The sequence below is a fragment of the Pristiophorus japonicus genome, chromosome 5 (genome assembly GCF_044704955.1).
Source record: "Pristiophorus japonicus isolate sPriJap1 chromosome 5, sPriJap1.hap1, whole genome shotgun sequence".
Classification (NCBI taxonomy): Eukaryota; Metazoa; Chordata; class Chondrichthyes; family Pristiophoridae; genus Pristiophorus; species Pristiophorus japonicus.
In genome coordinates, this window is record NC_091981.1 from 223985350 (window position 1) to 224011592 (window position 26243).

General features: G+C 44.9%; 2 protein-coding genes across 4 annotated transcripts in view; one reads left to right on the top strand and one right to left on the bottom strand.

Annotated features, from left to right (window-relative positions):
- The window catches only part of slc25a40 (solute carrier family 25 member 40), a 93998-nt gene extending 92671 nt beyond the window's left edge, over positions 1 to 1327 (bottom strand). The window contains exon 1 of the mRNA XM_070881345.1: positions 947 to 1327. The gene's annotated coding sequence lies outside the window, so the exon portion shown is untranslated. The remainder of the gene's footprint in view (positions 1 to 946) is intronic.
- dbf4 (DBF4-CDC7 kinase regulatory subunit) overlaps positions 1104 to 26243 on the top strand; it is an 80420-nt gene continuing 55280 nt past the window's right edge. For 2 of the 3 annotated variants that reach the window (XM_070881342.1, XM_070881344.1), the window contains exons 1-2: positions 1538 to 1686; positions 20555 to 20645. In XM_070881342.1, coding sequence (XP_070737443.1) covers positions 20600 to 20645 — 46 coding nt within the window. In that variant the 5' untranslated portion in view covers positions 1538 to 1686; positions 20555 to 20599. Of the gene's footprint in view, positions 1454 to 1537; positions 1687 to 20554; positions 20646 to 26243 lie in introns of those variants that run through there. The other variant, XM_070881343.1, reaches the window with a different exon arrangement.

Sequence of the window (26243 nt, forward strand, 5' to 3'; positions counted from 1 at the left end):
ACCTGTGGAATTCTCTACCACAGAAAGTTGTTGAGGTCGATTCATTAAATATATTCAAGAAGGAGTTAGATGTAGTCCTTACTACTAGGGGATCAAGGGGTATGGCGAGAAAGCAGGAATAGGGTACTGAAGTTGCATGTTCAGCCATGAACTCATTGAATTGCGGTACAGGCTGGAAGGGCCGAATGGCCTACCCCTGCACCTATTTTCTATGTTTCTATCTAATAAACCAGAATAAATTAAAAAGCATACTATTAATATAATTACAGATCTACATAATATGTACAATGAAAATTATCCCAAAACTTAGGAAGGGAAAAATATTTAAATATGAGGGAGCAAATATGATGGTTTGCTATACATTTAAACTGATGTGCATTAACCTATTTATTTACTTAAAATTGCCGTATAGCAAACATTTTCATTCCTGCACAGCAAGAAGCAACAGTGCCATTTTATATTGTAGATATAATTCAGATTATTGCAATTGGAAAGGGGATTAAAATATACATGTGCGATGTCTTTGAACAAAAATACTCTTAAGAAACACCATTCTTTCGTAAATGACATTTGACAGATGTGGCAAAAGTAACAGTAAGTACTGTATTTCCTTGAACTACAATTTTATCAAAAGAGCTACAATGATTATCTAAAATGCTGCCTCTTGGCAGAACTTTAGAACATGGATGGTGCAAAATGATTAAGTTACTTCACTTCGCTCAGTGCTGCAGAGAAGATTATACGGTTGGGTGTAGTTTGGCTGAGAACTATTTCACCTTACTCACTTTTAGTTAGTTGAATTAGTTACAGCAATGTTCGACTTGCGTTGAAGTATACCAATTTGCTCAGATAGTCTAAATAAATTAGGCACATTTAAAAAATGCAAGGCCTCGTCTTTCTTTTTTGCAGTTTAAAGTTATGAAAATTTAGAACATTACAAACTTACAGTTGCTTAACCTCCGACGTGACCAGCAACTCCGTTTTGATGAATTCCGAAACACAAGGTGGGTGTGCAATGGGTGCACGTGTGCAGTCACTAGGGCGGACGGTGCATCTCCGGCAGCCGAGCGCAAGGTGCGGGCGCCTCCTTCTCAATGGCCGCGAGTGACAGCTGCGGCTCCGCGCTTCAAACGCCCCTCACTCGCTCGCACATCCCGCGTCGCTCAGAATCTGCTACCGCCGTAGACAGACCTTTGCCCAGGGCCATTGTTGCAGGCTGAGTCCAGCCGACCTCTTTGTGTTTTTTTTAAAGTAAAGTTTTATCGCCGAGTGACGGCTTCTCGCTCGATGTCATAACCTAACGGCTTAAAACAATCACCACTCCCGCTGCTCGGCACATTCGGGGGGGGGGACAATTTGCTCGACGTTGGCAAGTCTACTTGGAACTCATTTAATGGACTGGGTTATTTCCCCGTTTTTTATTTGTGAGGAAGACGGTCGAAAAGATTAATAGGTTATTATGTTTTGAATCTTGCACGCGCGGTGTGGAAAGTGCGGAAGTGTGTGACGGGGTTAGCTTTACCTAGATTGCTGCGGATGCGCGAGCGGCGGGAAAAAGGAAAAAAAAATTAGGGGGCAAAGGAAAAAAAAATCAAATAACGGGATCGAGCCGGGCCAGACTGGGCTTGGGACGGAGAGTCAGAGCCGCGGCATCAAGGAGGGAGGGCAGTGAGAGTGAAGTTGACGGTGAGTTGGACGGGTATCCCCGGGCCCCCGCGGGGTGGGGGCAGGCAGTAACGTTATTCAAACTGTGAGAGACCGTTTAAATGACTGGTGGCGGCCCGGCTCTTCTCCACTCGGCTCTCCGGGACTTGGGCTCATCCTCACCCCAGCACCTCCCCCGCTGCTCCAACCCAGCCATACTGATCCCAACCTCCCACCCCGAGAGACCCCTCAGATTGAATACAGGATTTTGATTTTTTTTTTAAATTGATGGCTCTTATTTGCTCCGCTTGCAAGGGGGAGCCGGTGATCAATCACGAAAGGTCAACGACCTGAAACCCATAACTCTCTTTACTCTCTTCACAGATGCCGCCTGAATGTTTCCAGCACTTTTTGTTTTTTATTACTGAAGGAGGCCACTCGGCTCTTTGGTAGAGCTTTCCCAATTAATCCCTCTCACCCCATAACCCTGTACATTTTTTTTCCTCCAATATTCATCCAGTTCTCTTTTGAATGTTACTGTTGAATCTGCTTCCACCACTCTTTCAGGCAGTGCATTCCAGATCGATAATGTATTCATACAGCGTCTTTAACGCAGTGAAGTGTCCCAAGGTGCTTCACAGCAATGTTATAAAACAGTATTTGACACTGAGCCGCATATTAGGGCAGAAAAGCTTGGTCAATGAGGTAGGTTTTAAGCAGCGTCTTAAAGGAGGAAAGACAGGTGGAGAGGTTTAGGGAGGGAATTCCAGAACAACTTCATCGTACGCAGTCCCTTTGAATCAAGGAAGACTTGCTTCCACTTTAAAAATGAGTTCTTAGGTGACTGAATAGTTCAATATGGGAATTACAGTCCCTGTCACAGATGGGACACGCAGTCGTCGAAGGAAAGGATGGGTGGGACTGGTTTGCCGCACATTCCTTCCGCTGCCAGCGCTTGCTTTCTGCATGCTCTCGGCGATGAGACTCGAGGTGCTCAGCGTCCTCCTGGATGTACTTCCTCCGCTTTAGGCGGTCTTTGGCCAGGGACTCCCAGGTGTCAGTGAGGATGAGAAGGGGGATTTAGTAATGGGAAATGTGGAAATGGCTGAGATCTTAAACAATTATTTTGCTTCGGTCTTCGGTCTTCACAGTGGAAGACACAAAAACCATGCCAAAAATTGCTGGTCACGGGAATGTGGGAAGGGAGGACCTTGAGACAATCACTATCACTAGGGAGATAGTGCTGGACAGGCTAATGGGACTCAAGATAGACAAGTCCTTGGTCCTGATAAAATGCATCCCAGGATATTAAAAGAGATGGCAGAAGTTATAGCAGATGCATTGGTTATAATCTACCAAAATTCTCTGGACTCTGGGGAGGTACCAGTGGATTGGAAAGCAGCTAATGTAACGCCTCTGTTTAAAAAAAGGGGCAGAAAAAAGGCAGGTAACTATAGGCCGGTTAGTTTAACATCTGTAGTGGGGAAAATGCTTGAAGCTATCATTAAGGAAGAAATAGCGGGACATCTAGATAGGAATAGTGCAATCAAGCAGACGCAACATGGATTCATGAAGGGGAAATCATGAATAACTAATTTACTGGAATTCTTTGAAGATATAACGAGCATGGTGGATAGAGGTGTACTGATGGATGTGGTGTATTTAGATTTCCAAAAGGCATTCGATAAGGTGCCACACAAAAGGTTACTGCAGAAGATAAAGGTACGCGGAGTCAGCGGAAATGTATTAGCATGGATAGAGAATTGGCTGGCTAACAGAAAGCAGAGAGTTGGGATAAATGGGTCCTTTTCAGGTTGGAAATCGGTGGTTAGTGGTGTGCCACAGGGATTGGTGCTGGGACCACAACTGTTTACAATATACATAGATGACCTGGAGGAGGGGACAGAGTGTAGTGTAACAAAATTTGCAGATGACACAAAGATTAGTGGGAAAGTGGGTTGTGTAGAGGACACAGAGAGGCTGCAAAGAGATTTAGATAGGTTAAGCGAATGGGCTAAGGTTTGGCAGATGGAATACAATGTCGGAAAATGTGAGGTCATCCACCTTGGGGGGGAAAAAACAGTAAAAGGGAATATTATTTGAATGGGGAGAAATTACAACATGCTGCGGTGCAGAGGGACCTGGGGGTCCTTGTGCATGAAACTCTTTTAGGAGTAAACAAAAAACATTAAACCGTGCCCCCCGATCTGGGGGAAACACCAACATTTACAATGCCCTTTTTTTTATTCCCTTGTGCATGAATCCCCCCAAAAAAGTTAGTTTGCAGGTGCAGCAGGTAATCAGGAAGGCGAATGGAAGGTTGGCCTTCATTGCAAGAGGGATGGAGTACAAAAGCAGGGAGGTCCTGCTGCAACTGTACAGGGTATTGGTGAGGCCGCCAACCTGGAGTACTGCGTGCAGTTTTGGTCACCTTACTTAAGGAAGGATATACTAGCTTTGGAGGGGGTATAGAGACTATTCACTAGGCTGATTCTGGAGATGAGGGGGTTACCTTATGATGATAGATTGAGTAGACTGGGTCTTTACTCGTTGGAGTTCAGAAGGATGAGGGGTGATCTTATAGAAACATTTAAAATAATGAAAGGGATAGACAAGATAGAGGCAGAGAGGTTGTTTTCACTGGTCGGGGAGACTAGAACTAGGGGGCACAGCCTCAAAATACGGGGGAGCCAATTTAAAACCGAGTTGAGAAGGAATTTCTTCTCCCAGAGGGTTGTGAATCTGTGGAATTCTCTGCCCAAGGAAGCAGTTGAGGCTAGCTCATTGAATGTATTTAAATCACAGATAGATAAATTTTTAACCAATAAGGGAATTAAGGGGTATGGGGAGCAGGCGGGTAAGTGGAGCTGAGTCCACGGCCAGATCAGCCATGATCTTTTTGAATGGCGGAGCAAGCTCGAGGGGCTAGATGGCCTACTCCTGTTCCTAATTCTTATGTTCTTATGTTGCATTTTATCAAGGAGACTTTGAGGGTGTCCTTGAAACGTTTCCTCTACCCACCTTGGGCTCGTTTGCCGTGAAGGAGTTCCGAGTAGTGCGCTTGTTTTGGAAGTCTTGTGTCTGGCATGCGAACAGTGTGGCCCGCCTCGTGGAGCTGGACGAGTGTGGTCAGTGCTTCAATGCTGGGGATGTTGGCCTGGTCAAGGATGCTAACGTTGATGCATCTGTGCTCCCAGGGGATTTGCAGGATCTTGCGGAGACATCGTTGGTGGTATTTCTCCAGCGATTTGAGGTGTCTACTGTATATGCTCCATATCTGTGAGCCATACAGGAGGGCGGGTATCACTACAGCCCTGTAGACCATGAGGTTGGTGTCAGATTTGAGGGCCTGATTTTTGAACACTCTTTTCCTCAGGCGGCCGAAGGCTGCACTGGCGGCGGTGTTTAATCGCGACGTCAGTGTCTGCCCTTGTTGATAAGAGGCTCCCGAGGTAACTTAGAGCCTCGGCAACAGGGCATGACCACCAATGGTTGAATGATTATAATCAGGGATGCTCAAGAGGCCAGAATTAGAGGAGTGCAGATATTGAGGGTTGTAGGGCTGGAGGAAATTCGAGATAGGGAGGGGCGAGGCCATGGAGGGATTTGTAAACTAGGATGAGAATTTTTAAATCGAGGTGTTGCTTAACCGGGAGCCAATGTAGGTCAGCGATCACAGGGGTGATGGGTGAACAGGACTTGGTGTGAATTAGGACACGGGCAGCCGCTTTTGGATTACCGCAATTTTTGCGGAGGGTAGAATGTGGGTGGTCAGCCAGGAGTGCATTGGAATAGTAAAGTCTAGAGGTAACAAAGGGATGGATAAGGGTTTCAGCAGCAGATGTGCTAAGGAGCTGGAAATAGATGGTCTTAGTGATGGTGTGGATAGTTGGTTGGAAGCTCATCTTGTAGTCAAACATGGCACCAAGGCTGCAAAACGGGAGAGGGATGGAGTCGTGGCTAGGTAATGGAGTTTATGGCGGGGACCGAAGACAATGGCTTCGGTCTTCCCAATATTTCGTTGGAGGAAACTTATGCTCATCCAGGACTGGATGTTGACAAGCAGTCTGACAATTTCAAGACAGTGGAGGGGTTGAAAGATGTGGTGGTGAGGTACAACTGTACAGGGTATTGGTGAGACTATACCTAGAGTACTGCGTACAGTTTTGGCTTCTTATTTAAGGAGGGATATACTTGCATTGGAGGCAATTCAGAGAAGGTTCACTCGGTTGATTCCTGAGATGAAGGGGTTGACTTATGAAGAAAGGTTCAGCAGGTTGGGCCTATACTCATTGGAGTTCAGAAGAATGAGAGGTGATCTTACTGAGAAACAAGATAATGAGGGGGCTCGACAAGGTAGAAGCAGAGAGGATGTTTCCATTCGTAGGGGAATCTAGAACTAGGGGGCATAGTCTAAGAATAAAGGGTCGCCCATTTAGAACTGAGATAAGGAGAAATTTCTTCGCTGAGGGTCATAAATCTGTGAATTCTCTGCCCCAGAGAGCTGTGGAGGCTGGGTGATTGAATATATTTAAGGTGGAGATAGACAGATTTTTGAAAATAAGGGAGTGAAGGGTTATGGGGAGTGGGCAGGGAAATGGAGCTGAGCCCAGGATCAGGTCAGCATGATCATTAAATGGCAGAGCAGGCTCAAGGGGCCAATAGCCTACTCCTATTTCTTATGTGCTTATGTTCTCCTTTACTCCAAGGAGAACAACCCCAGCTTCTCCAATCTAACCTTGTAGCTAAAATCCCTCATCCCTGGAACCATTCTGGTAATCTCCCCTGCACCCGCTCAAAGATCTTCACATCATTCCTAATGTGTGGTGACCAGAACTGGACACAATAATCTAGTTGTGGCCTAACCAGAGCTTTATAAAGGTTCAGCATAACTTCCTTGCTTTTGTACTCAATATCTCTATTTTGCCCATTTAAAACTGATGAGGAGAAATTTCTTCTCGGAGGGTTGTAAATCTATGGAATTCTCTGCCCCAGAGAGCTGTGGAGGCTGGGTCATTGAATATTTTTAAGGCGGAGATAGACAGATTTTTGAGTGATAAGGGAGTATAGGGTTATGGAGAGTGGGCAGGAAAGTGGAGCTGAGTCCATGACCAGATCAGCCATGATCTTATTGAATGGCGGAGCAGGCTCGAGGGGCCAAATGGCCTACTCCTGCTCCTATTTCTTATGTCCTTGTGTTCTATTTATGAAGCCCAAGATCCCATGTGCTTTGCTAACTACTCTCTCAATATGTCCTGCCACCTTCAAAGATCTAAGCACATGAACCCCCAGGTCCCTCTGTCCCTGCACACTATTTAGAACTGTGCCATTAAGCCTATATTGCATCTCCCTATCCGTTCTGCCAAAATGCATCACGTCACACTTCTCTGTATTAAATTCCATCTGCCACTTGTCTGCCCATTCTGCTACCTATCTGTGTTCTGTTGCAGTCGATTGGTAACATCCTCACTGTTTGCGACACCTCCAAGTTTGGTATCACCGGCAAATTTTGAAATTTTACTCTGTATTCCAATATCCAAGTCTTTTATTTATATTGGTCCTAGCACTGACCCTTGGGGAACACTACTGTCTACCGATTCCAGTCTGAAAAACAACCATTTACCACGATTTGCTGTTTTCTGTACTTAAGCCAATTTCTTATTCAAGCTGACACTGACCCTTCTATTCCATGAGCCTCAGTTTTGTTAACCAGTCTTTTATGTGGTACTTTGTCAAATACTTTCTTAAAATCCATACAGACAACATCCACTTCATTCCCTTCATCAGCCCTCTGTTACTTCATCAAAAAATTCAATCAGATTCAAACACGATCTGCCTTTTACAAATCTGTGCTGGGTCTCAATTAACTTAAACCTCTCCAAATGTCTGTTAATTTTTTCCCTGATTATTGTTTATAAAAACTTACCCACTACTGATGTTAAACTCACTGGCCTGTATTTAACTAGGATTGTCCTTGCACCCTTTCTTGAACAAGGGTGTCACATTTGCCACTTTCCAATCCTCTGGCACCGCATCTAGAGTAGATTGGAAGATTAGAAATTTAGAAAGTAGGTGCAGGAGTAGGCCATTCGGCCCTTCAAGCCTGCACCACCATTCAATATGATCATGGCTGATCATGCAATTTCAGTACCCCATTCCTGCTTTCTCTCCATACCCCTTGATCTCTTTAGCCGTAAGGGCTACATCTAACTCCCTTTTGAATATAGCTAACGAACTGGCCTCAACAACTTTCTGTGGTAGAGAATTCCACAGGTTCACAACTCTTGAGTGAAGACATTTCTCCTCATCTCGGTCCTAAATGGCTTACCCCTTATCCTTAGACTGTGACCCCTGGTTCTGGACTTCCCCAACATCGGGAACATTCTTCCTGCATCTAACCTGTCCAGTCCCATCAGAATTTTATATGTTTCTATGAGATCCCCTCTCATTCTTCTAAATTCCAGTGAATATAAGCCTAGTCGATCTAGTCTTTCTTCATATGTCAGTCCTGCCATCCTGGGAATCAGTCTGGTGAACCTTCGCTGCACTCCCTCAATAGCAAGAATGTCCTTCCTCAGATTGGGAGATCAAAATTGCACACAATACTCAAGGTGTGGTCTCACCAAGGCCCTATACAACTGCAACAAGACCTCCCTGCTCCTATACTCAAATCCCCTCGTTATGAAGGCCAGCATGCCATTTGCTTTCTTTACTGTCTGCTGCACCTGCATGCCTACCTTCAATGACTGATGTACCATGACACCTAGGTCTCGTTGCACCTCCCTTTTTACTAATCTGTCACCATTCACATAATAATCTGTCTCCCTGTTTTTGCCACCAAAGTGGATAACCTCACATTTAGCTACATTATACTGCATCTGCCATGCATTTGCCCACTCACCTAACCTGTCCAAGTTCCCCTGCAGCTTCCTAGCATCCTCCTCACCGCTCGCACTGCCACCCAGCATAGTGTGATCTGCAAACTTGGGGATATTACATTCAATTCCTTCATCTAAATCATTAATGTATATTGTAAATAGCTAGGGTCACAGCAGTGAACTCTGCGGCACCCCACTAGTCACTGCCTGCCATTCTAAAAAGGACCTGTTTATTCCCACTCTTTGCTTCCTGTCTGCCAACCAGTTCCCTATCCACGTCAATACATTACCCCCAATACCATGTGCCTTAATTTTGCACACTAATCTCTTGTGTGGGACCTTGTCAAAAGCCTTTTGAAAGTCCAAATACACCACATCCACTGGTTCTCCCTTATCCACTCTACTAGTTACATCCTCAAAAAATTCTAGAAGATTTGTCAAGCAGGATTTCCCTTTCATAAATCCATGCTGACTTGGACCAATCCTGTCACTGCTTTCCAAATGCGCTGCTAGTACATCTTTAATAATTGATTCCAGCATTTTCCCCACCACCGATGTCAGGCTAATCGGACCAAAGTTCCCTGTTTTCTCTCTTCCCTCCTTTTTTAAAAAGTGGGGTTACATTAGCTACCCTCCAATCCATAGGAACTGGTCCAAAGTCTATAGAATGTTGGAAAATGACCACCAATGCATCCACTATTTGTAGGGCCACTTAAGTACTCTGCGATGCAGACTATCAGGCCCTGGGGATTTATCGGCCTTCAGTCCCTTCAATTTCCCTAACAAAATTTCCTGACTAATAATGATTTCCCTCAGTTCCCCCTTCTCGCTAGACCCTCGGTCCCCTAGTATTTTCGGGAGGTTATTCGTGTCTTCCTTAGTGAAGACAGAACCAAAGTAGTTGTTCAATTGGTCTGCCATTTCCTTGTTCCCTATTATGAATTCCCCTGATTCTGACTGCAAGAGACCTACATTAGTCTTCACTAATCTTTTTCTCTTCACATATCTATAGAAGCTTTTGCAGTCAGTTTTTTATGTTCCCTGCAGGCTTACTCTCTTACTCTCATACTCTCTTTTCCCCCTCCTAATTAAACCCTTAGTCCTTCTCTGCTGATTTCTAAATTTCTCCCAGTCCTCCTCAGGTTTGCTGCTTTTTCTGGCCAACTTATATGCCTCTTCCTTGGATTTAACACTTTCCCTAATTTCCCTTGTTAGTCACGGTTGAGCCATCCTCCCTTTTTTATTCTTGCGCCACACAGGGATGTACAATTGTTGTAGTTCATCCATGTGATATTTAAATGTCTGCCATTGCCTATCCACTGTCAACCCTTTAAGTATCATTCTCCAGACTATCCTAGCCAATTCACGTCTCATACCGTCGATGTTTCCTTTCTTTAAGTTCAGGACCCTCGTCTCTGAATTAACTGTGTCACTCTTCCTCTTTATGAAGAATTCTACCAGATTATGGTCACTCTTCCCCAAGGGGCCCCGTACGACCAGATTGCTAATTAATCCTCTCTCTTTACATAAGACCCAGTCTAGGATGGCCTGCTCTCTGGTTGGTTCTTTGACATATTGGTCTAGAAAACCATCCTTTATACTCCTCCACAGTATTGCTACCAGTTTGGTTCACCCAATCAATATGCAGATTAAAGTCACCCATGATAACTGCTGTACCCTTATTGCACGCGTCCCTAATTTTCTGTTTGATGCCATCCCCAAACTCCCTAATACTGTTTGATGGCACACAACTCCCACGAACGTTTTCTGCCCTTTGATGTTTCGCAGCTCCTCCCATATAGATTCCACATCACCCACGCTAATGTCTTTCCTTACTATTGCGTTAATCTTCTCTTTAACCAGTAATGCTACCTCACCTCCTTTTCCTTTCTGTCTATCCTTCCTGAATATTGAATACCCCTGGATGTTGAGTTCTCAGCTTTGGTTACCTTGGAGCCATGTCTCCGTAATCCCAATGACATCATATCCATTAATAGCTATCTCGCAGTCAATTCATCCACCTTATTACGAATGTTCCTCGCATTCTCAGAGCTTCAGGCTTGGTTTTTTAACACTCTTTGTCCTTTTAGAATTATTTTGTAATGTGGCCCTTTTTGATTTTTGCCCTTGATTTCTCTGCCCTCCACTCTTGCTTTTCTCCTTCCTACTTTTTGCTTCTGCCCCCTTTTTACTTCCCTCTGCCTCCCTGCATAGATTCCCATCCCCCTGCCTTTTTAGTTTAAACGCTCCCAACAGCACTAGCAAACACTCCGCCTAGGATATCGGTTCCGGTCCTGCCCAGGTGCAGTCCATCCGGTTTGTACTGGTCCCACCTCCCCCAGAACCGGTTCCAATGTCCCAGTAATTTGAATCCCTCCCCCTTGCACCATTCCTCAAGCCACGTATTCATCTAAGCTATCCTGCAATTCCTACTCCGACTAGCACGTGGCACTAGTAGCAATCCTGAGATTACTACCTTTGAGGTCCTACTTTTAATTTAACTCCCAGCTCCCTAAATTCAGCTTGTAGGACCTCATCCCGTTTTTTTTATCTATATCGTTGGTACCTATATGCACCACGACAACTGGCTGATCACCCTCCCACTCCAAAATATCTTGCAGCCGCTCCGAGACATCCTTGACCCTTGCACCAGGGAGGCAACATACCATCCTGGAGTCTCGTTTGCGGCCGCAGAAACGCCTATCTATTCCCCTTACAATAGAATCCCCTATCATTATAGCTCTCCCACTCTTTTTCCTGCCCTTCTGTGCAGCAGAGCCACCCTTGGTGCCACGGACTTGGCTGCTGCTGCCTTCCCCTGATGAGTCATCTCCCCCAACAGTATCCAGTATTATGGCAAGCCCTTCGCTATCTCCACCCCCATTTCCCTTAGCAACTTGGGATGCAAGCCATCAGGACCAGGCGATTTATCCACTCTAAGCATAGCCAGCCTTTTGAATACATCCTACCTATCAATTTTCACCCCATCCATTACCTCTACCATCTCCACTTCTACCAATATTTTGTCAGCATCCTCTTAGTAAACACCGATACAAAGTACTCATTAAGTATTCTTGCCTCTAAGCATCGAGAATCCGGAACCCTCAGGACTGAGGCCGTTTCAGATTCTGGGATTTTCCGGACTTTTGATTGTCTTTCTGACGTCACGTGTCTGGAAACACCCGAGCCCAGGTTTGGATATTTCTGGATTTCGGAACGTCAGAAAGGGGGAGGGGGTCCCAGATAAGGAGCTGTTCGGGCCACCGGCCCTGCCGAGGAGGTGTTCGGGCGGGCCCCGCCGCCAAGGAGGTGTTCGGGCGGGCCCCACCGTGATGGAGCTGTTCTGGCAGACTGGCGAGGAGGCCCCGATTAAGGGCAACGGCGGTGGGCAAGGCCCAGGGTCGGCGGATCCGGATTCCGGAACATTTTACAGATTCCAGACAACCTTGCCACTGATCGGTCCGGATTCTGGAACTCCGGATTTTCAACGCTTCACCTGTATGATCTTCTTTGTCCCTGATAGGCCCCACCCCACCTCTTATTTTCCGCTTACTATTTACATGCCGGTGGAAGATTTTTGGATTCCCTTTTATGTTAACTGCCATTCTATTATATTCTATCGTTGCCAGTTTTATTTTCCTCTTCACTTCCCCTCTCAACTTACTGTATTTGGCCTGTTTCTCACTTGAAGAATTCACCTGACACGCATCATACACCGTTTTTTTGTTTCATCATATTCTCTGTCTCCCATGTCATCCAAGGAGCCCTGGCTTTGGTTCCCTTACCTTTTCCTCTTGGAATGTACCTAGCCTGTACCTTAAACATGGTTCCGTTACAGTTTTTTCTGTCAATCTTTGGTTCCTTTTTAACCTAGCTAGATCCCCTCTCATCCCATTGAAGTTGGCCCTCTTCCAATTTAGAAGTTCCACTTGCTCTTCTCCATTACTAATCTAAACCTTATGATACGGTGATTACTCTTACCCAAGTGTTCTCCCACAGACACTTGGCCCACCTCATTCCCCAGATCAGGCAATACCTCCTTTCTAGTTGGGCCTAGAACATACTGGTCAAGGAAATTTTCCTGAACACATTTCAGAAATTCGTCCCCCTTCTTTCACTTTACTCTTACATTATCCCAATTGATATTTGGGTAATTAAAGTCCCCTACCCTCTAGTTCTTGCACATCTCTGTGATTTCCCTGTAGATTTGCTCCTCTATCTCTCCCTCACTATTTGGAGGCCTGTAGAATACTCCCAACAGCGTGATCATACCCTTTTTGCTTCTCAACTCTAACCAAATGGATTCTGTCCCCCTTCCCCCGCTTCAAGGACATCTCTTTTTCCAACACTACAATGTCTTCCCTAACCCACCTCCCTTTTTTGCTTCTCTATCTTTTCTGAACACCTTGTATCCGTGAATATTAAGCGCCCAGCCCTCATCATTTTTAAGCCACATTTCCGTTATTGCCACCACATCATATTCCCACATGGCTAATTGTGCTTGTAGCTCACCAACTTTATTCACCACACTTTGTGCATTTACATACATGCATTCTAAACCTGTCTTTGTATTCCTCGTAGTCCTTCTTAGTCTGCTCTTGCCTAATATGGTACTACTTCCTTCTCTAGTACTATCGAACACACTCACTCCTTTTTGCACCTTATTCCTCTTTTCTACTTCTATATGCTGGTGCCCACCCCCTGCCAATTTAGTTGAAACCCTCCCCAACCACACTATCTGGGCATTTATCTAATTTGCTGTATGCAAATTAACTGCCACATTTTCCTGCATTACAACAGCATACTGAGGTTGTGAAATGCACAATATAATTGCAAGTTTTTTCTGTCCCATCATACAATATTTGAACCAGCTCTATGCACATCTGACATTATCTGGTACAGTATTGTCTAAAATATAGGTTTTTAAAATGGGGTCCTCAGATTTGTGAATTTTTCAGTTTGTTGCCTTACGAGAATGTAATTTTTGTATGCTAATCAAAACAGTTTTTGTGATAATATCTGCTTTCTTTTGGATATCTGACACCTTTTTTCAGAAGTTAGGATGATGGTGATAGGACTGTCAGTTTTTACAAGGGTTTCACCACAGGATAAAAAGGTGAAAACGTTTTGTTCGTGTGCTGTGGGTGATGCTGGCGAGGCAGTATTTATTGCCCATCCCTAGCTGCTCTCTGAAAGAAAAAGAAACACTTTCATTTATATAGTGCCTTTCATAACCACTGGATGTCTCAAAGCGCTTTACAGCCAATTAAGTACTTTTGGAGTGTAGTCACTGTTGTAATCATCATGGGCATCCCTTGGAATTGAGGAAGACTTGCTTCCACTCCTGAAGTGAGTTCCTTGTTGGCTGAACAGTCCAATACGAGAGCCACAGACTCTGTCACAGGTGGGACAGATAGTCGTTGAGGGAAGGGGTGGGTGGGACTGGTTTGCCGCAAGCTCTTTCCGCTTTCTGCACTTGATTTCTGCATGCTCTCGGCATTGAGACTCGAGGTGCTCAGCGCCCTCTCTGATGCACTTCCTCCACTTGGGGCGGTCTTGGGCCAGGGACTCCCAGGTGTCAGTGGGGATGTTGCACTTTATCAGGGAGGCTTTGAGGGTGTCCTTGTAGCGTTTCCGCTGCCCACCTTTGGCTCGTTTGCCATGAAGGAGCTCCGAGTAGAGCACTTGCTTTGGGAGTCTCGTGTTTGGCATGCGGACTATGTGGCCTGCCCAGCGGAGCTGATTGAGTATGGTCAGTGCTTCAATGCTGGGGATGTTAGCCTGAGTGAGGACGCTGATGTTGGTGCGCCTGACCTCCCAGGATCTTGCAGAGACATCGTTGGTGATATTTGTCCAGCAACTTGAGGTGTCTACTATACATGGTCCATGTCTCTGAGCCATACAGGAGGACAGGTATTACTACAGCCCCATAGAGCATGAGCTTGGCAGTTTGAAGGGCCTGGTCTTCAAACACTCTATTTCTCAGGTGACCGAAGGCTGCACTGGCGCACTGGAAGCGGTGTTGGATCTCGTCGTCGACGCTTGCTCTTGTTGATAGGAGGCTCCCGAGATATGGGAAGTAGTCCACAGTGTCCAGGGCCGCGCCGTGGACCTTGATGACTGGGGGGCAGTGCTGTGCGGTGAGGACAGGCTGGTGGGGGACCTTTGTCTTACAGATGTTTAGTGTAAGGCCATGCTTTCGTACGCCTCAGTAAGTACGTCGACTATGTCTTGGAGTGCCGACTCTGTATGTGCGCAGACGCAGGCGTCGTCCACGTACTGTAGCTCGATGACAGAGGTTATGGTGGTCTTGGATCTGGCCTGGAAACAGCGCAGGTTGAACAGGTTCCCACTGTTTCTGTAGTTTAGTTCCACTCCAACGGGGAGCTTGTTGACTGTGAGGTGGAGCATGGCGGCGAGAAAGATTGAGAAGAGGGCTGGGGCTTCTGTTTGACCCCGGTCCGGATGTGAATTGGGTCTGTGACGGCCTGCATGTCGTCGTAGAGCAGGCGGAGAGTGGTGACGATCTTTTGGGGGCATCCGAAACTGAGGAGGACACTCCATAGACCCTCGTGGTTGACCGTGTCAAAGGCCTTTGTAAGGTCGAAGAAGGCCATGTATAAGGGCTGGCGCTGTTCTCTGCATTTTCCTGTAGCTGTCGCGCTGCAAAAATCATGTCCGTTGTGCCCCGTAGGGGACAAAATCCACACTGTGACTCCGGGAGGAGCTCCTTGGCCACGAGAAGAAGACGGTTGAGGAGGACTCTAGCGACGACTTTCCCAGTGGCTGATAGCAGGGAGATTCCTCTGTAGTTGCCCCAGTCAGAGTTGTCCCCTTTTTTAAAGATGGTCACGATTACTGCATCTCTCAGATCCCCCGGCATGCTCTCCTCCCTCCAGATGATAGAGATGAGGTCGTGTATTCGTGCCAGCAGTGCCGCTCCACCATACTTCAGTGCCTCAGCAAGGATTCCGTCCGCACCCGTAGCCTTGTTGTTTTTGAGCTGTCTTATGGCTTTTTCTACCTCGTGCAGTGTTGGGGTCTCACTGAGGTGGTGGCGGGTAGCATGCTGCGGGATGGAGTCGAGAACACTCGAGTCAAAGGCAGAGTCTCGATTGAGAAGATCTTCGCAGTGCTCCTTCCAGCGGGCCCTGGCTGCCTCGGTGTCCTTGATGAGTGTTTCCCCATTCTTGGCTAGCAGTGGGGTGGGGCCTTGGGTGTTTGGCCCATAGGTGACCTTGACTGCAATGAAGAATCCTCGTGCATCATGGTTGTCGGCCAGCTGCTGTATCTCCTGTGCTTTCTTCATCCACCATTTGTTCTTTCGATCCCGGGTTTTTTGTTGGACCTCAGCCTTGAGCCGTCTGTAATGCTGTTTTGCTGTTCTCGCATTGGGTTGTTGTTTAAGGCTCAGAAATGCCCTGCGCTTGCGATCTAATGTAGGAAACGTGGCAGGCAATTTGCGCACAACAAAGCTGCCACGTAAAAACAATGTGATAATGATCAGATAATCTTTTTTGTTATGTTGGATTTGAGCCTGGGTGGCAGCCTGGCAGGTTCACTATCCTAAAAGATATCTGTGACTCAGTTGTGTTTTTTTTTTGATAACATAAGAAATAGGAGCAGGAGTAGGTCATTTGGCCCCTCGAGCTTGCTCCGCCATTTAATAAGATCATGGCTGATCTGATCATGGACTCAGCTCCACTTCCCTGCCCGCTCACAGTTTATTTATTGAATTCAATTTCACAACATGTCATGGTGGGATTTGAACTCAATCTCTGGGTTGCTAGTCCAGCACCATAACCACTACAACTCTTTAAGAGGAGACAAAATAAAACATTTAAATCAAGTGCCCCCCAATCTGGGGGCCACTCCAAATATTTTCCAAAGCCCTTTTTTGTATTTTGGTAGTTTTTTTAATGTTTTTTTGGGGGTATTAAAATTGTATATTTTACAAGTGCCCCCTATAAAAGGGGAGGGGGAACATTAAAACCAGCAATTAAAACAAATTAAACTTTAAAATAAATTAAACTTTAAAAGATATAAAATCAAATTAAAATTTGGTTGCCGGGGGTAATAATGCACTCCAGTCACCATAACCACTACACTGCTGTCTAAGTGTACAGCTGGACATACTTGCTTCTAATCAAGTTTGTCAATCCAGCATGAAAATCTGTTCTACAGGGTCTTTTAGGGAATGAATTGTGGCTCACAGTACCTCACTAGATTCTACTCCCCAGTCTTCTAAATTTATTCCCACTCCTTTTATAGCCACTAACCACCCTAGCCTTTACAAGGAATCCAGCCCAAAAGCATTTACCTTATTAGCTTTGCCACTTTTCCATCTTAAGTTTGGATATAGAGAACTGCAACTGGGCAATTGGCTTTAATTTTTTTCTCCCCCTAAGTACAATCACTTTATTTATTTAGCAACTGACATGATCTGAAAAAAATAAACACTGGAGTGTGATGAAATTCACCGTTTCTCCCTCTAAGCAGAGCAGATTTATTTTTAGCGATTGGCTTGATGATCTGGAAAATAAACATGGGGTGTGACAAAACTCACCCAACCTGAATTGGCCATTAGTTAATTATTAACCTGTATGTTGGTCCTGTGCATACATTGGCCCTGAAATTCTGGCCTCCTGGGTCCGTACGGAGTGTATGGACCCGGGAAAGCATCACAAAAGCCAGTTTTGAGTGCACAATGCGCATGCCCTGAAAACTGTTTTTTCCGATCTGTCAAGCTGGAGCCTGACCGATCCAATGCATCTCCACATCCAGGACACTTCGCAAGGGCAAGGTTGCGGTATTTACCCTTATCTTGCCCAGCGGATATCTGAAAACTCTTGCTTCTGATAAAAGCAGGCGTATAGCCTACTTTTACAGGTGTAAGAGTTTAAAACGCACTTGTAACATAAAAAATAAACAAACACATTTTATTTTTAAAAACCCTGACCACTACTTTAAATTTATTTTAAAGCATAATTTAAAAAACTTTTTTTTTAAATCCAACTTACGGAGTTCCCATTATTATGAATGAGAACATACTTTACCTTGATTGGCTGCCCAGAGCCATGTGACTGCAGCTCCAGCCCTGCGCACGTCCTGCCGTGCACGCGTTGCGACGCGTAGTCAGTAGAGGCCTCAGGACTGGGATCTCTCGTGGGTCCAGCAGCTTCAGCTAAGTGCGCTTCTTTTTTTCTAGAATCCAGTCGAACGGCCGCGGGAAGGAGAAACCGGGATTTCTGGGCCATTGGATTTTAACTAGATATCAAACGTAAGATTTAAAAAAATAATAATTCTCAGGATGTGGGCATCGCAGGCAAGGGGCATATATTGCCCATCCTTAGCTGCCCTGAGAAGATGGTGGTGGGCCGCCTTCTTGAACTGATGGTGATTTGCTACAACTGAGTGGCTTGCTAGGCAATGTCAGAGGGCAGTTAAGAGTCACATTGACGTGGGACTGAAGTCACTTGTGGACCAGACCAAGTTTTTTTTTTTCTTAAAGGACATTGATGAACCAGTTGGGTTTTTACAACCGTTAGCTTCATGGTCACTTCTTTTTTTATTGATACCAGTTTTTTAAAACAATGCACATTCTCCAACTGCCATGGTGGGATTTGAACTTGCATTCCCTGGATCATTAGTCAGGATTATAAGTCTAAACATAACCACTACACTACTGTATCCAATTTGTGTATTATATAACTATTTTTGTCTTTTTGTATTTAACAATAATTCTTGAAGAAAGCCAGGGCTCAGGTGTCCAAAATTTGCTGTATTTTAGAGATAAGTGGCACTGCTGTTATCATCTGGTGACATTCAGCATAGGCAATGGTTGGCCTCCTTTCGTTGAACAGATCCTGTCTCTACCTTGCCGTAATCATTTTAATCTAGGAAAGTATTCGAACGTTTTTTTAAAAAGCTTTCTTATCATGACTTAAATTAAGCGGTTAAAAAGTTGGACCATCTATCAATGGTGTGCATGTTTTGCTAGTATTACGTAAGCAAAAATGGAAGAATTCAATGCTCAAGTTTCAAGTCTCAAAAATTCTTGCTTTATTTTATAGTCATAGCCCTGATGGTATTGATAAATATATATTTAATCACAAATTTAATGAATTAAAAGGGGTTTAACAGTGTAAATAATGAAATTATTTTCGCCAGATGGTGAATTGGTGACGATAGCATACATTTAGGAGTGATACTCGAAGCACAAAGCGGGAGGTTAGAAGAATTTTTTTCACACAAAAAATTATTAGAATATGGAATGCTTGTACAAGTGACAATTGAAGCCAAATCAATCACCATATTTCAGGGAACTAGATAAATATTTGAAGAAAAACACGAAAGAGTACAGGGAGATAGCGGACAAATGTGATTAGAATAGATAGCTTTGGTGGAGGAGCTGCAGTAGTACAGGCACAATGGATCCGATAGCTTCTTTCTGTAGTAAAATGTCTGGTTTTAGCAGACAGACTCAGCCCAAGTAAAATATAGATTAGAGCGTTGCATAGTATACTCCAGTTAGTATCCTGCTAAAATTGATGATGAGGTACTTGATTATTCACTATAGTGCTTGCGAAATAACTTTTGGCTACAATATGTTTGTTTCACATTGTCTACAATACGGTTAGAATGAACACTTGAAATGTCTTTGAATCCACAAAGAAATTGGTTCTAGTAAGGGACGTATCAGCACATGTTAATCAGGCAGCCATGAACAGTCGATACTTATGGAGGACTGCTGGAAACAAAGGGTTAAGGTTAATATGTATTGCCTAGATTGGCGAAGGGTTGTCAGTGATGTACCCCAGTTTTGTTCTTGGTGTAAATATAGATGATTTAGACTTGGGTATGAAGAGCATAATGTTAATTTTCTTACAACACTTAAGTAGGAGGTTTGGCAAACAGCGAGAGGACTGTAAAAGACTTCAGAGAATGTAGACAAGTTAGCAAAATTGGCAGACTGGTGGCAGATGCAATTTAAGATGGAGATGTTTGAGATAATGCATTTTGAGAGGGAATCTAAGGAATGGGAGGTATTTTATCATTCTTTTGGTATGTGGGTGGTGTTGTCATGGCTGGCATTCATTATCCATCCCTAGTTGCCCTCGAGAAGGTAATGGTGGGCTGCCTTCTTAAACCATTGTAGTCCATGTGAAGGTACTCGCACAATGCTGTTGGCTAGAGAATTCCAGGATTTTAACAAAGCAACAATGAAGGAACAGTGATTCTATATCAAACTCAGGATGGTGTGTCACTTGGAGATGATGGTGTTCCCCTGCACTGCGATCCTTGCACTTTTAGGTGGTAGGGGTCATGGGTTTGGGTGGTGCTCAATGGGAAAAACATTGAAGACTATGGATGAACAATGAGACCTAGGGGTTCAAACGGGATGAGAACTGTTATTAATTATGAGAGGAGATTGAGATACAAGGACTATTTCCACTGAAGCTGAGAAGGCGAAGAGGAGGTTTAATAAAGGTTTTAATATTGTAGAGGGTTGTGATCGAGTGAACAGGGAAATACTATTGCCTCGTGGTTGGGGAATCAGTGACCAGGGATCATCAATGTAAAATTATAACCGAGACTGAGTAGAGAGACTACGAGAAATGTATTTACATTGAGTTATTAGAGTATGAAAAGCTTTGCTACTGGGAGTTGAGGCAGAGACCATTGCATCTTCAAGGGAAGAGTATATAAATCTTTAAAGCAGAGTAAGGGAGAGAGCTATTAACATAGTAGGTCAGTAGGATTGTTCTAGCAAGAAGCTGATAGAGATAATCTGTGCTGTAAAATTATGCAGTTCCATTGTTTTTCTTTAGTTAACAGTCTTGGCTCGTTCCAAAACCGGTTTGTATTTGGATTGGTAAGTGAATGGGTCACTACCCAGTAGGATGCTCTCTATTTGGTCACACTGATGGGATAACAAATGTAATCATTGCATGTTTGTCAAGTGATCTGCAGCCAATTGTAAGAACAATATATCAAAAATATATTGAATAAAATATCTGGTTAACCTTTAGGTACTTCATGAACAGAAATGGTATAGAATGTGACTTTTCTTGAAAATGAAACCTCGCACTAATACTGTAGACAGCAAATTACTACCAAACCGTAAGTATATAGAATTTTTCATCTGTGCAAAATTATGAAATAAGTGTGTGAAGGAGTGCATTTTTGTTTTTTAGGAAGCGAAGTAAGCAGAAAAAAAAACCCATTTGTGACACTGAAATAGACACTAATATTACATTTAATATATTCCAGATACTTTTTGTCCTATTATCCTTTTTTCCATTCTTTCTTTCTCGGCATAGGGTTATTTAGCACACTAATAGAAGCAAATCACAGGAAAAATATTGTTGAAACCAGTGCACATCAATCTTGTGCTTTGGACTTCATCTGTGATACTCCTATATGTCTCGATGCTCTCTCCAGACACAATCCAAGTTTTAAAGAGCAAAATTGGTAGTGTCATATTAGATTTTTTTTACAGTTCACAAATACATAACATCAAAGTTTTACACGTCCATCTAGTTATTGGCATCAATCGCTCCCATGAGCAAATCCCTTCTCCCTTATGTACCATAATTGATTCACTCTGACCAGTATTTTCATGTAAACAACCCCTACCAAGCACACAAGACAATGTGTGTCTACCTTCCCAACACAATGATTGTGAGACATTTTTAGTAATGGAGTAACTATTTGTACTAAGTCTCAAAGCGAGTGTTAGGACAAATATCACCGACTCCGCTCCCTCCACCACAGTTCCAACCAACTCTTTTCTGTGCATGCATCCAGCATCACGTTGCCTCCGATCCATCCAGTAGCAGCCGAACGCATCCACTGAGCATCCGAGCCACCCACAGCGCTGGGCCCCGAGCCACCTGCAGGGCCAAGCGACACGGGAAGGGGGGGGATCGGAGGGAAGAGAGGGAACTCAGGGAAGACGTTCTTCCAACCCCCTGGCGTGCAAGCTCAGCGTCTGTGTTACAAGGGACATCGTTGGGGTGGATGAAATTCAAAATTCACGACACTGACGCTATTCACTTCATACCCAATAAACCTGTTAACAATCCGCACACGATGCCTCATCGATGGGGAGAGGGGGGTGGTGGTGTTAAGGTCTTCCTTGGGTAAGGGACTTCGGCTGGGGGAGGGATGCACTTGCGCTGGGATAATCGATTTTGGCTGTGGGAAGCAGCACATGTGCTGGGGTAAGGATCTTCAGTGGCGGAGCGATGCACTTACGTTGAGGTAATGGACTTCGGCTGGAACTTGTGGCTTTTGGGGAGATCTATCCTCTGTGCCTCTGAAGTCAAAATGGATAGAATTACAAATTGGAAAGTTACTCAGAACTTGGGCTGGGCAGTTCCAGTTACACATTCCAGAGGAACTTTGGGGTGTGGCTTATCCTCCAAGGGGACCAATCAGCAGTAGGTCATGTGAAAATGGAGAGCCAATCAGAGAAATGGCTGCATTTCAGTTAGTATAAACAGACGCAGCCTTTTGGTAAATACCGAGACAGGGTAACAAATTGCTTGTTTTCAGTCATTGGGGAAACAATTTCACTGACTAGCTCATGAGCAATTTAAGTACCTATCATCTCAGATTTTTTTTAATTTAAAGTGTGAATACACATTGCTTTGAAAACCCAATATTTAAATGTAATTCCAAATCCTTTCCATGGAAAAATGGTTAAAAAAAAAATTGAAAATGTAACTCAACCCTTTTACTTTTTTGCCTGTTCTAAATTATCCTACCTTTCCTAATCCTCTGTTTCTAAATAACAGTGTTACATAGGAACAAGGGTAGGCCATTCATTCCCTCGAGCCTGCTCCACCATTCAATGAAATCATGGGTGTACTTCAACTCCATTTACCCAACTTTGCGCCATATCCCTTATATCCTTACCTAACAAAAATCTATTTCAGTCTTGAAAGCTCCAATTGTCCTAGCTTTCATATTTTGGGGGAGAGTTGCAGATTTCTACTATTTTGTGTGAAAAAGAACATCCTGATTTTGCTCCTGGATGGCCAAACTCTAATTGTAAGAGGAAGAGGAAATAGTTTCTCCCCTAGCCTATCAAATTCTTTTTATAACATTTTAAACACCTCCATCAGATCACCTCTTCTTCTATACTTTACTCTAGACGGGATCTGACCACGGCTATATATGTTTGCTATTTTATTCCAGCCCCCTTGAGACAAAAGCCAACATTCCATTAGCCTTTTTGATTACTATTTGTACCTGTCTGCTGGCTTTTAATGATTTGTGTACTTGGACTCTCAAATCTCTCTGCCTCTCAACAACAACAACAACAACTTGTATTTATATAACGCCTTTAACATAGTAAAACATCCCAAGGCGTTTCACAGGAGTTTTATAAGACAAAACAATAAATTTGACACCGAGCCACATAAGAAGAAATTATGGCAGATGACACAAAGCTTGGTCAAAGAGGTAGGTTTTAAGGGAGCGTGTTGAAGGAGGAAAGAGAGATAGAGAGGCGGAGAAGTTTAGGGAGGGAGTTCCAGAGCTTAGGGACCAGGCAGGCGAAGGCACGGCCACCAATGATTGAGTACTTATAATCAGGGATGCTCAAGAGGGCAGAATTGGAGGAGCGCAGACATCTTGGGGCGGGGCGGGGGGGGCTGATGGCTGGAGGAGATTACAGCGATAGGGAGGGACAAGGCCATGGAGGAATTTGTAACCAAGGATGAGAATTTTGAAATCGGGCCGTTGCTTAACTGGGAGCCAATGTAAGTCAACGAGCACATGGGTGAGGGGGTCTTTGGCGAGTTAAGACACGGGTTGCCGAGTTTTGGATGACCTCAAGTTTACGTAAGGTAGAATGTGGGAGGCCAGCTAGGAGTATGTTAGAGAAGTTCAGTCTAGAGGTAACAAAGGCATGGATGAGGGTTTCAACGGCTGATGAGCGGAGATGGCCAATATTACGGAGGTGGAAATAGGCGGTTTTAGTTATGCCACAGACATGTAGCCGGAAGCTCATTTCAGGGTCAAATATTACATCTAGGTTGCAAACAGTCTGGTTCAGCGTCAGACAGATGCGAGGGAGAGGGATGGAGCCGGTGGCTAGGAACGCAGTTTGTGATGGGGACCAAAGACAATGGCTTTGGTCTTCCCAATATTTAATTGGAGAAAATTTCTGCTCATCCAGTTCTGGGTGTCGGACAAGCAGTCTGGCAATTTTGAGACCATGGAGGGGTCGAGAGAAGTGGTGGTGAGGTAGAGCTGAGTGTTGTCACCGTACATATAGAAACTGACTCCGTGTTTTCAGATGATGTTGCCAAGGGGCAGCATATAGATGAGAAATAGGAGTGGGCCAAGGATGGATCCTTGAGGGACACCAGAGGTAACGATGCGGGACTGGGAAGATATGCCACTGCAGGTGATTTTCTGGCTACGATTACATAGATAAGAATGGAACCAGGCGAGTGCAGTACCACCCAGCTATACAGTGGTGGAGAGGCGTTGGAGGAAGATGGAGTGCTCAACCATGTCAAAGGCTACAGACGGGTCGAGAAGAACAAGGAAGGATAGTTTACCTTTGTCATAGTCACAAAGGATATCATTTGTCACTTTGATGAGAGCCGTTTCAGTTTTGTGATAGGGGCTGAAACCAGATTGAAGGGATTCAAGCATGGAGTTGCGGGAAAGATGGTCACGGATTTAGGAGGCGGCAACACGTTCAAGGACTTTGGAGCGGTAAGGGAGGTTGGAGGGTTGTTTTTTTGAGGAGAGAGGTGATGACGGCAGATTTGAAGGACAGGGAGAGTTCCTGAGGAGAGAGAACCATTAACAATGTCAGCTAACATGGGAGTCAAAAAAGGAAGTTGGCTGCTCAACTGTTTAGTCACAGGAGCAGGAAGTGGGTCTCATGGACAAGGTGAGCATGGAGAGGTCAAGAGGGGAGATCAGAGAGAAACTGGAGAAAGATGTGAGGCTAGAGCAAGGGTGAACCTCAGAGGAAGTTTGGCCCGGTGGGCTAGGGGAAAGAAGAGAAGTGGCAAAGGCAGCTGATCTTTAAGACAAAGAAGTCTATGAGCTCCTCGCACTTGTTGGAGGTAAGTATGGTGGAGACAAGGGGGAGAGAGGTTTAAGAAGGAGGTTAGCAGTAGAGAATAATAGCCGGGGTTTATCTTTGCATTCCAGAATGATCCTGGAATAGTGAGCAGTTTTGGCAGACAAGAGTAGGACCTGATAATGCTTTATGTAGTCAAGCCAGATCTGGCGGTGAATGACTAAACCAGTTGTCCGCCACATCCGTTCAAGTCTGCACCCCTTGGACTTGAGGGTGCGAAGATGAGGGCCGTACCAGGGGAACAGCCAGGGTAAGAGTAATGGTTTTAATAGGGACTAAAGCATCAAAAGTGGCGGTGAGGGTATGGTTGAGCAGATCGGTGGCTGCAGAAATGTCATGGTGAATGGAGGGCCAAAGGCTGGACAGTTTGGAGTTGATAAGTGCAGTTGTAAGAGAGTTTGGAGAGAGTTTTTTCCAGGGGTGGACACAAGGAAGTAGGGTTGGGTGGGGGACAGGGGATGTGGGTGGAGAGCGATACAAGGAAATGGTCAGAGTTGACCTTATCTGCAATTGACACAGTAGGAAGTGGCCGTGAATATGGGTTGGTGAGTTCACATGGAGGGAGAGATTAAGAGAAGATAGGAGCGTAGTGAACTCAGAGGAGAGAGAGCATGATGAATTGAGATGGAGGTTGAAATCGCTGAGGAGGAGAAGTCGCTCTGTGCAGAGGCTGAGGGAGGAAAGCAGTGAAGATATCTCGGTGATAAAACTGTTATCGTACTTTGGGTGGGCGGTAGAGAACGAGAATTTAAAGTGAGAGGTGTGGAATAAGGCGAGATGTTCAAAAGAGGAGAAAGTGCCGGAGGAGGAGGGGAACAGACCAAGGTATAATTTGGTGATGAGAACCACCGTGCCACCATGGTGGTCTGGGCGGGGCAAGTGGTGGAAGGTATAGGCAGGCGGGGAGGCTTCATGTAAAGGTAAGGTTTGTCATCAGCCCTCAGCCAAGTTTCCGTCAGGACCATGATGTCGATGAAATCATCACGATAAGCTTATGGACAGCAAGGGACTTGTTCACAAGTGAACGAATGTTCTGGAGGGCGATGCTGAGAGGGTCGGTGATGGCTGATCTTCTGCCAGCATCCACATGGTCAGTGCCTGGAGGGATGAGTTGAATGGGGGGAGATTGACAAGGTTAGCGCCCCCCCCCCCCCCCGGCGAGCAAGCTGGGCGACAAGGTTGGTGAAAGAATAGGATTGAACAGTTGAGGTTGCTACTTGTGAAGAGACAGCGACGAGTGCCATGGTAGGCCCTTCGGAGGATGCCAAGAGAGGCACAGAGGGCACCTGTAGGCTTAACTAAGAGAGAGTCGAGCCTGGGACGTTGGCAGGAAAGTAGGAAGGTCGAAGAGTAATAAAAGGTTGGGGTGGGGATTTGGGAGGACAGAGTATCTGAGAGAGGAGAGATGAAAGGAGGCATGATGACAGGAGATACCGGTCAGGGAAAGACAGAGAGAAAAGAAAAAGCGGGAGAAAGAAGTAGAAATAGAAGTGAACGGCTCAAGTGCGAAGCGGCAGTCAAAACTGCGCACACAAATGGACACACGGAAAAACTCAAGTTACATAGGCCTGATTATGTAGCAATCATAAGAATGCAAATTTTCTGGT